This window comes from Lolium rigidum, chromosome 6, assembly GCF_022539505.1.
Source record: "Lolium rigidum isolate FL_2022 chromosome 6, APGP_CSIRO_Lrig_0.1, whole genome shotgun sequence".
Lineage (NCBI taxonomy): Eukaryota > Viridiplantae > Streptophyta > Magnoliopsida > Poales > Poaceae > Lolium > Lolium rigidum.
Window position 1 is genome coordinate 255,851,478 of NC_061513.1, and position 11,786 is coordinate 255,863,263.

Below are 11,786 nucleotides of genomic sequence, written 5' to 3' on the forward strand. Positions count from 1 at the left end.
TGATGTAGCTAGGATTCTTCTCTACTGAACATCTTCTCTACAGTCGCATATGTCTGTAAGTTAGTTTTCTTTTTCTATTAGCATACCTGATTGCTTTGCGCATGATTTCTGCTTACATGGAAGCTGTAGTTAGTTGTCGGTACAAGCATATAAATTTTCTTCTTAATTAATTTTTTAAACATAGTGTACTGATCTTATGAATTACCTGCTGTAGGAGGGATTCTCACCTACCTGGTGGTTTCCTTGGTTTCTTTAAGAACACACCAAGCCACACAGAAGTTATGGGAAATGGGACTTCATCGCAGCCAATCACTGTTGGTGATGACACCAGTGGTGGCAATTGTAAAAGGACTGAAAAACGATTGCCATGGACAAAAGAGGAGGATCTTAGATTGGTAAGTTTTTTTTTTGCGTGCTGCCTCCATGTGTTACTAGCACAAAAATAACCCCTTCTAATAATATTGTAGGTTAGTGCTTGGTTGAATAATTCAAATGACCCAATTCAATCCAATTACAAGAAGAATGAGCAGTATTGGAAAGAAGTCACTGCTGTCTACAATAGTACCACTCCCAAAAACAGGGAAAGGCTACTAAAGCAAGTGAAGGATCACTTTGGGAAAATTAAGAAAAGGGTTGCATGGTTTTGTGCGAGCTGGAAAGAGGCTAATGCATTGTATGCTAGTGGTGAATCTGATGTAGATTTAAAGAAGAGGGAAATACAAACTTGTGAGGAAGATCACAAAGATGATGGCCCATTTATGTTTGAGCATTGTTGGGAGTTTCTAAAAAAACAACCAAAATGGGACGCATATTTGGAACGCCTACAAGATCTGGAGCCAGAAAAGAGAAAGTTTAGTGTTGATGGTGAAGTGGGACAACATTTTACTCTAGATGATTCTCAAGATGAACGGCCACCGGGTGGAAAGCAAGCTAAGGAGCAGCGGAAACGAAAAAGAAAGGATGAAAGTTGTATAATAGATCTTGAAGATGAGCTTAGCAAATTTGTAGATGCTCGGAACGCTGCAAATGAAAGCCGCAAAGAGATGTTAGAGACACAACGGCATGTTTCTAGTGAGAATCTTGAAGCTCGGAAGCTTGCGTGCCTTGCAGCAAAAGATCACAAGGAGTCGGTCATGCTAGAGACGTATCGATCGTTGATGATGCAAGACACATCTGGAATGCCCGACGATGTTAGATCCGAGCACGTGTTGGCATTGAAGTGTTTTAGGGAGAGGTTATTTGGCAAAACTGATTAAGGTACTTCCTTACTGTCCACTATCATAGTTTAAATTTAGTGTTTTTCACACTATAACTTCTGCAATTGAGTAAGTAACTATGCATTGATCTCTTATTGAATTAACCATCATAATTAGCCATGGTGGGATACTGATATCTCATATCTGCATATTCCTTTTTCCCTTAACATTGAGGACCAACATGAGATCCGACATGAAATTTTATTTCAAGACTATACTATGATGTGGTGATCTGGCATGTAATTTTATTTCAGGAATATGCTGTGATGTGGTCATCTGACATGAAGGTTCTTGATGCCAATGCTTAGCTGCTTCTTTCTACCAAGATTTCAACTTTGGCTTTGTGCCTTCATCGCATCAAAATCAAACTTATGCCTTGTTTGCTAGAGACCATGTTTAGTATTTTGTTTGGCTAATGCTCTCTTCTAAAGAATCATGTAATGTTTTAGTGTCGATGTCATGGTGCTATGCGCGATTTATTTGTTGGTCACTGTCGTCAAGAACAAAACTAACATCTTGTTTGCCTGAGTGGTGGTATGGTGTATGCAGCATTTGTTTGTTGCTTGCCCAGATTGTTCTGATATATTTTGATGGTGTCGCTGGTAAATATGTGTCCTGATTGAAAACTTGAAATGGCTACAAAGATACAGTACACAGTGGATCACAGTTAAACGCTCAAATATTTAATAGCCAGGGTAACCTAACAGCCAGCGTAATAGCTGACCCATTGTATGGTTCTGGCTCTATGATGGCTATAAGTGACATGGTATGATTTTAGAGCCAGCAGCCAGCTCTTCTATTGTTCTTGCTCTTATGAGAGCTAGTGCTGAAAAGTTGGCTCATTAAATGCAAACCCATGAGATAGTTTATGCATGCATGTAGTGTGAACGCTCTTGGTTGTATGCAACATACAAGTGTGAATATGAGCTGTTAGTGTGAACACACATATGCATGTGTACGTAATTAAACACATGAGCTTAGTGTGAACACACATCTGCATGTGAACGTAGTTAAACAGTAAGAGACAAAAAAGGAATTGATTCGCGCTTCCGCGCGAGCGCTCCGTGCTGATCGAAACTGATCGCTTGAGCGATCGATTGCCAAGGAGGGGATTCCATTCACAAACCGGTTATTTCCTCAAGGAAAAAATAAAATCCATAACTCTCAATCCATACGAACACGATGCGACATAGTGCAGGCCCGAATACAAGTCCAATCCAGAAACCGACTTCGACTCGCACAGGATCGCAGCAGACCAGTGCCCAGCGGTTAGACCTACGATCCGTCTATAAAGTAAGCAAACCGAACGTGCGGGAGCCAGAAAAGAGGACACACGATCAGATCCGACCACAACCAAAACCACAACCACGCACACAGGCGGTTTTCAGGAAGCAAACAAGAAACAACCATCGCCTTCTTGCTTAGACAAGGAGGCAGGGAAGATCGATCGATCGAGGCAGTATGAAGATAGGAGGCAGCTCGAAAGCAGCGAGGACGGCCGCCGCCGCCCGTGACCTAAAAGAGCAGCTGGACAAGGCGACGCACCTGACGGAAGAGCAGAAGGTGGCGCGGCTGCAGGCGCTGTTGGCGTTTGGCGAGGCGGCGGACGCGGAAGCGAAGCGCCTCAGGGAGATGGAGGAGAAGGACGTGGTGGAGGAGTACCGGCGAGCGGGGAAACTCCACAGTTATGATCAGGACAAGGAGTGGAAGAAGTGCTTTGCCAGGGCCGCCAAACTCCATCCGTGTCCGTGGGGCAAGAAAATGATGGCAGACATCCAACAGTATATGTATTACCTCGAGGAGGGAGAGGACGACTTCAGGATGGGGCTTTATTCATTCATCGGGGATGAAATATTAGGTTAATGAGATGTTCTTCAGATGTGCGTGTCGTTATACGACTGTCATTTTTTTTTTTTGGGTGAATTCCACTTTTTACCTCCTAAAATAAACTTTGTGCCACTTTTTACTCAATTTAACTTTTATTTCGAAGAAAGTTCACTTTTCGTCCTTCAACTTTACTAAGAGTTCACTTTTAGTCTCAAAACTATTTTTTGGTCTAAAATAGACCTTAAACTTCTTAAATTGATCACTTCAACAAGTTTGCTGATTTTGTGTCGACATGACCTCTGTTGCTAAAAACCAACGAAACGGTTCAAGTGTTAAACGGTCCACACGGAAAAAAGAAGGATCCACATCTTACCGCTATCGATAATGAAGTCGTGGTCTCCTCCCGTCTCCCTCCCACGCCCCTTGCAGCGCCTTACGCCGCCGAACTCCCTCCCACGCAGCAAAAGAGAAGAAGAGCCGTTTCTGTCATGTTTCTACACTCTAGCTACTGGCCACAAGAGGGCCCACGAGGAGGCCCACCGCTTGAATGGCGGGATGGACGGATGGTGGCCGACGATACGCGAATGGCATGGCCATCGCCATCAGTTTGGTGGATGACAAGCTTCACGGTCAGGAAGATGGGATGCTAAGACGGTTGCCATCGTGATGGCAGCGTTGAAGAGGAGGGCTGCTAGCAGCGTCTGGCTGGTAACGGATGACGGGACGAGCCACATACCCACGGTCAGTTTGAGGGGAACGACGCCAAGTCGACAAGGAGGACCGCCGCGCCTTTGGACTAGAGGAGCAACAAGAGTTATGCACACGAGCAACGCGGAAAATAGCACGAGAGAACACCAAGGATGCATTGCAGTTGAGCGCCAGAGCTGCTCGAGATTGAGAGGGTTATTTTGACCTCAAATTTGCGGATTTTAGATCGGTCCAGACAGACGGATTCAGCCCGGTTCAGTCCAATTGGATCAATATTCGGTTTTTAGATTAAAAAAATCGAAAAAACCATCCTATTGAACAATTATGAAAGTTCAAGGTCTAATTTGAACCAGATAAAACTTTTAGAACTAAATGTGAACTTTCAGCAAAGTTGGAGTGCTAAAAATGGACTTTCTTCTTTATTCCTCAAAACTACCCCATTTAACAAACTTTATTCCACTTCTTACATCCTTTTATATTTTAACCCATTCTAATAGGTGGGCCCCACTCTTAGTCCGACGTGGCGTGTCCTAGTCATCTAGGTGAGGCCGAACCAAGCCGGTTTAGCCCCGAAGGTAGCAGAGGGAGCCGCGCCGGGCCTTGAAGAGCGCAAATTGAAGGGAATGACCGAGGACTTGGCGCAGTAGCAGAGCACCAGCGGCCGCAACGCTACCGGCTCAATCGTCTCTTCCTGCGGCAGCAGAGCACTGGCGGAGGCGTTACGTGTGGTACAGCCACATTCTCCGGTTTTCGTGCGCCAGCGGAGCACCGACGGCGGTGTCACGGATTCTACAGCTGCCGGCTCCGGCATGGGCTTCTTATTCGGTTGCGGCGATTTGCACAAAAATAACTCAAAAGTGAAAGAAAAGCACATACTGACCCTCCGGCGAAACTATTTTACCCATCTAATCCTTTTGTGTGGCGCCCCACACATCGGCGCCACACATGCCAGTGTGGCGCCCCTCCTGTCGGCGCCACACACCCAGCCGACGTGGCGCCCTCGACGCTGAGCTGGTCCGCCGATCCGACGTGGCAGCATGTGTGGCGCCCCTCCCAACGGCGCCACACATGCCCTTACAATTGCCCAAAACATACTGTGAGACAATTCGTCTGGGACTTAGCCGTTTTGCGAGGCTCTATGTGTGGCGCCGATGCCACGGGCGCCACACTAGCATGTGTGGCGCCGATGCCACGGGCGCCACACAAAGAGCATCGCCAAAACGGCTAAGGACTTATCGTCCGGAGCCCCTGGATGTTTTCGACCCAATACTGGATATAAGTTGGCATGTGTGGCGCCGATGCCGTGGGCGCCACACGGTGCGGTGTGGCGCCACCGTGAAGGGCGCCACACATTGACTTGTGTTAAAAACCTGAAAAATCCTACCAAACTCCAACAGTTTTCATTGGACACAGCAAGTACCAATCTCAGAACATACAAAACAAGTAGCAATCTCAGAAGATGTAGTCTATATCGTAGCAAGTAAATTCAAACAACAAGTAGCATTACAAACATTGTTCGAAATGACATAGGGTTCACAATTCGATACTTATGAAGATATAGTTCACAACAACACGGAGCACATCCTACTGTCGTCCTCGACGTGTCGTCCTCACGGGCTGCTTCCGGACGGCCATCCTCTTCGTCCGCTGCCGTGGCTCTTGTTGCTGCTGCTCCTGCTGCTCCTCCTGCTCCTCCTCCTCTGAAGAGAACGGCTCGTCGTTCCTCATCCTCGACAAAGATGATCTCCGCACCGGCCCCTCATCCTCCTCAATGACAACCTTCTTTCCTCGGTTGACATAATATTCCGGAGTGTACCGTTTTGGAGCATTGCCCCTTGGCTTCAACTGGTAAGCTGACCGTGGGGCTTGCTTGGAGGTATGCTTTGGAGGTATGCTTTGACTCATAATCAAGTCGTCGTCAGGAGGAACCTTCACAAACATGAACACATGAGATTACAAAAGTTGAAATTAGTAAGAACATGTTTGACAGCAACAAAATAGTCCATACCCGCGGTTCTTCAGAAGAGGAGGATGTAGGGATTTCGCCTTCGCGGCAACCTAGCAAGTTCGCTAACCGCCGCATCTTTCGTGCAGTGTTCTGCGTCATGGAACTCATGGTTACAAAGCCACCAGAACATAATAGCGTACATTTAAAGTTGGTGATCATACCTTAATGAAATGCCGCAACGGTCCGACAGGCTTTTCTTCTCTCCCGCTCTGGTCCCATATAATCTCGCACTCGTCAGCTGTTTTTGGATCTCCGACCGCTGTGACAAACATAGCATACACAATTTAAGCGAGCACATGGCAATCTAGATGATGTACTATTTAGTGAGAGAATCCATTACCACGAAGTTCAGCTCGGAAGCAATAGAAGTCGATCTCCCTCTGCGAGCATAGGTGTCGTGTCGGCTTTGCGCAACCTCATCGAACTCGATGGGGTCGTCCAAGATGTAGTCAGCATACGCGCGCTTCACTAACTCGATACGCGTGTTTTCATGGAACCACTGGAGGTAGTTGTTGAAAGCGGCCAAGTCGTGAGGCACAATCTCCAGAGGGCCAGCAGTCCGTGTCGCTTCCAAACAGTGTTGGAACGCTGCGATGTGGCCGCTATGGTGGACTGGCCAATTTGTGATCTTCCTCTGCCGCTGCCTATCAAGCCTGCAAGAATCAAGAAGTTAGATTCTACCTCTTCTATCAGGAATCTTCCGTCGCATGATTCCAGAAGTTTACCTATGAAGCGCCTTGTCCGTGTCTTGCCACTGAGGTGGGCACTCCTGATACAGCCCAAACTGTCTCATCACTCTGTGCGGCTGGTGGTGTTCCTCCACATTCATGAAATTTGATGCCTAGGGTTCCTCCACAAATCTAGGATACATACATATCTAGGGTTCCTACACATACACATTCAACACTTACATACCCATTTCAACACATACATCGCCATTTCAAACATCTTTGGATACAATGCATACAATCTAGCAAAATTTAACATCTATGGTTCAAACACATGCATACAATCTATGGTTCCAACAAATCTATGGTTCAAATCTATGGTTCAAACACATGCATACAAATCTATGGTTCAAACACAACCAACATTTCCAATCTAGGCAAAACGGCTAAATCGAATTAAACCGGAGCAAATCTTGGATGAATCGAAGGGGAACTGATACGCGTACAGCAAGCGTCCGTTGGGAACCCCAAGTGGAAGGTGTGATGCGTACAGCAGCAAGTTTCCCTCAGTAAGAAACCAAGGTTTATCGAACCAGTAGGAGTCAAGAAGCACGTTGAAGGTTGATGGCGGCGAGATGTAGTGCGGCGCAACACCAGGGATTCCGGCGCCAACGTGGAACCTGCACAACACAACCAAAGTACTTTGCCCCAACGAAACAGATGAGGTTGTCAATCTCACCGGCTTGCTGTAACAAAGGATTAGATGTATAGTGTGGATGATGATTGTTTGCGAGAAAACAGTAGAACAAGTATTGCAAGTAGATTGTATTCAATGTAAAAGAATGGACCGGGGTCCACAGTTCACTAGAGGTGTCTCTCCCATAAGATAAATAGCATGTTGGGTGAACAAATTACAGTCGGGCAATTGACAAATAAAGAGGGCATGACAATGCACATACATGATATGATGAATATTGTGAGATTTAATTGGGCATTACGACAAAGTACATAGACCGCTATCCAGCATGCATCTATGCCTATAAAGTCCACCTTCAGGTTATCATCCGAACCCCTTCCAGTATTAAGTTGCAAAACAACAGACAATTGCATTAAGTATGGTGCGTAATGTAATCAATAACTACATCCTCGGACATAGCATCAATGTTTTATCCCTAGTGGCAACAAGACACCCACAACCTTAGAACTTTCCATCACTCGTCCCGCATTTAATGGAGGCATGAACCCACTATCGAGCATAAATACTCCCTCTTGGAGTTAAGAGCAAAAACTTGGCCGAGCCTCTACTAATAACGAGAGAGCATGCAAGATCATAAACAACACATAGGTAATAGATTGATAATCAACATAACATAGTATTCTCTATCCATCGGATCCCGACAAACACAACATATAGAATTACGGATAGATGATCTTGATCATGTTAGGCAGCTCACAAGATCCGACAATGAAGCACATGAGGAGAAGACAACCATCTAGCTATCGCTATGGACCCATAGTCCAGTGGTGAACTACTCACTCATCACTCCGGAGGCGACCATGGCGGTGAAGAGTCCTCCGGGAGATGATTCCCCTCTCCGGCAGGGTGCCGGAGGTGATCTCCAGAATCCCCCGAGATGGGATTGGCGGCGGCGGCGTCTCGGTAAGGTTTTCCGTATCGTGGCTCCCGTGCGGGGGTTTCACGACGAAGGCTTTAAGTAGGCGGAAGGGCAACGCGGGGGGCCACATGAGGGCCCCACACGCCAGGGCCGCGCGGCCAGGGGCTGGGCCGCGCCGCCCTGTTGTGTCGGCGCCTCGTGGCCCCACTTCCTTTCCCCCTCGGTCTTCTCGAAGCTTCGTGCAAAAATAGGACCCTGGGCGTTGATTTCGTCCAATTCCGAGAATATTTCCTTTGTAGGATTTCTGAAACCAAAAACAGCGAAAACAAAGAATCGGCTCTTCGGCATCTCGTTAATAGGTTAGTGCTGGAAAATGCATAAATACGACATATAATATGTATAAAACATGTAGATATCATCAATAATGTGGCATGGAACATAAGAAATTATCGATACGTTGGGGATGTATCAGCATCCCCAAGCTTAGTTCTGCTCGTCCCGAGCAGGTAAACGATAACAAAGATAATTTCTGGAGTGACATGCCATCATAACCTTGATCATACTATTGTAAGCATATGTAATGAATGCAGCGATCAAAACAATGGTAATGACATGAGTAAACAAATGAATCATAAAGCAAAGACTTTTCATGAATAGTACTTTCAAGACAAGCATCAATAAGTCTTGCATAAGAGTTAACTCATAAAGCAATAAATCAAAGTAAAGGTATTGAAGCAACACAAAGGAAGATTAAGTTTCAGCGGTTGCTTTCAACTTATAACATGTATATCTCATGGATAATTGTCAACATAGAGTAATATAACAAGTGCAATATGCAAGTATGTAGGAATCAATGCACAGTTCACACAAGTGTTTGCTTCTTGAGGTGGAGAGAAATAGGTGAACTGACTCAACATAAAAGTAAAAGAAAGGTCCTTCACAGAGGAAAACATCGATTGCTATATTTGTGCTAGAGCTTTTATTTTGAAAGCAAGAAACAATTTTGTCAACAGTAGTAATAAAGCATATGTATCATGTAAATTATATCTTACAAGTTGCAAGCCTCATGCATAGTATACTAATAGTGCCCGCACCTTGTCCTAATTAGCTTGGACTACAGGATCATCGCAATACACATGTTTTAACCAAGTGTCACAAAGGGGTACCTCCATGCCGCCTGTACAAAGGTCTAAGGAGAAAGCTCGCATTTTGGATTTCTCGCTTTTGATTATTCTCAACTTAGACATCCATACCGGGACAACATAGACAACAGATAATGGACTCCTCTTTAATGCATAAGCATGTAGCAACAATTAGTGTTCTCATATGAGATTGAGGATATATGTCCAAAACTGAAACTTCCACCATGATTCATGGCTTTAGTTAGCGGCCCAATGTTCTTCTCTAACAATATGCATGCTCTAACCATTAAAGTGGTAGATCTCCCTTACTTCGAGACAAGACGGACATGCATAGCAACTCACATGATATTCAACAGAGAGTAGTTGATGGAGTCCCCGTAAAACATGGTTATCGCACAACAAGCAACTTAATAAGAGATAAAGTGCATAAGTACATATTCAATACCACAATAGTTTTTAAGCTATTTGTCCCATGAGCTATATATTGCAAAGGTAAAGAATGGAAATTTTAAAGGTAGCACTCAAGCAATTTACTTTGGAATGGCGGAGAAATACCATGTAGTAGGTAGGTATGGTGGACACAAATGGCATAGTGGTTGGCTCAAGGATTTTGGATGCATGAGAAGTATTCCCTCTCGATACAAGGTTTAGGCTAGCAAGGTTATTTGAAACAAACACAAGGATGAACCGGTGCAGACAAAACTCACATAAAAGACATATTGTAAACATAATAAGATTCTACACCGTCTTCCTTGTTGTTCAAAACTCAATACTAGAAATTATCTAGACTTTAGAGAGACCAAATATGCAAACCAAATTTAGCAAGCTCTAGGTGTTTCTTCATTAATGGGTGCAAAGTATATGATGCAAGAGCTTAAACATGAGCACAACAATTGCCAAGTATCAAATTATTCAAGACATTTTAGAATTACTACATGTAGCATTTCCCGATTCCAACCATATAATAATTTAACGAAGAAGATTCAACCTTCGCCATGAATACTATGAGTAAAGCCTAAGGACATATTTGTCCATATGCAACAACGGAGCGTGTCTCTCTCCCACACACTGAATGCTAGGATCCATTTTATTCAAACAAAACAAAAACAAAAACAAACCGACGCTCCAAGCAAAGTATATAAGATGTGATGGAATAAAAATATAGTTTCGGGGAGGAACTCGATAATGTTGTCGATGAAGAAGGGGATGCCTTGGGCATCCCCAAGCTTAGACGCTTGAGTCTTCTTAAATATGCAGGGGTGAACCACCGGGGCATCCCCAAGCTTAGAGCTTTCACTCTCCTTGATCATATTGTATCATCCTCCTCTCTTGATTCTTGAAAACTTCCTCCACACAAAACTCGAAACAACTCATTAGAGGGTTAGTGTACAATAAAAATTAACATGTTCAGAGGTGACACAATCATTCTTAACACTTCGGACATTGCATAAAGCTACTGGACATTAATGGAACAAAGAAATTCATCCACCATAGCAAAAGAGGCAATGCGAAATAAAAGGCAGAATCTGTCAAAACAGAACAGTCCGTAAAGATGGATTTTATTGAGGAACCCGACTTGCTCAAATGAAAATTCCCAAATTGAATGAAAGTTGCGTACATATCTGAGGATCACGCATGTAAATTGGCATAATTTTCTGAGCTACCTACAGAGAGGCAGGTCAAAATTCGTGACAGCAAAGAAATCATATTACGCACAAGTAATCCAAATCTAGTATGAACCTTACTATCAACGACTTTACTTGGCACAACAATGCACAAAACTAAGATAAGGAGAGGTTGCTACAGTAGTAAAAAACTTCCAAGACTCAAATATAAAACAAAAATACTGTAGTAAAAACATGGGTTGTCTCCCATAAGCGCTTTTCTTTAACGCCTTTCAGCTAGGCGCAGAAAGTGTGTATCAAGTATTATCAAGAGACGAAGTATCAACATCATAACTTGTTCTAATAATAGAATCAAAAGGTAACTTCATTCTATTTCTAGGGAAGTGTTCCATACCTTTCTTGAGAGGAAATTGATATTTAATATTACCTTCCTTCATATCAATGGTAGCACCAACAGTTCGAAGAAAAGGTCTTCCCAATATGATGGGACAAGATGCATTGCATTCAATATCCAAGACAACAAAATCAACGGGGACAAGGTTATTGTTAACGGTAATGCGAACATTATCAACTCTCCCCAAAGGTTTCTTTATAGCATTATCAATAAGATTAACATCCAAATAACAATTTTTCAATGGTGGCAAGTCAGGCATATCATAAATTTTCTTAGGCATAACAGAAATACTTGCACCAAGATCACATAAAGCATTACAATCAAAGTCATTGACCTTCATCTTAATGATGGGCTCCCAACCATCCTCTAGCTTCCTAGGAATAGAAGTTTCAAGTTTTAGTTTCTCTTCTCTAGCTTTTATGAGAGCATTTGTAATATGTTTTGTGAAAGCCAAATTTATAGCACTAGCATTGGGACTCTTAGCAAGTTTTTGTAAGAACTTTATAACTTCAGAGATGTGGCAATCATCAAAATCCAAACCA

At 43.8% G+C, this 11,786-nt stretch overlaps 1 protein-coding gene across 2 annotated transcripts; it reads left to right on the forward strand.

Moving 5' to 3' along the window:
• The first annotated feature begins 235 nt into the window (after positions 1-235).
• LOC124659178 (glutathione S-transferase T3-like) lies at positions 236-1,761 on the forward strand. 2 transcript variants are annotated; one of them, XM_047197111.1, is made up of 3 exons: positions 236-395; positions 468-599; positions 1,511-1,761. In XM_047197111.1, the coding sequence occupies exons 1-3, from the start codon at positions 282-284 to the stop codon at positions 1,562-1,564; spliced, it is 300 nt and encodes a 99-aa protein (XP_047053067.1). In that variant the 5' UTR covers positions 236-281; the 3' UTR covers positions 1,565-1,761. The 2 variants fall into 2 exon arrangements, with proteins under 2 accessions (XP_047053067.1, XP_047053068.1); XM_047197112.1 differs by having other exon boundaries at positions 468-595.
• The last annotated feature ends 10,025 nt before the right edge of the window (positions 1,762-11,786 follow it).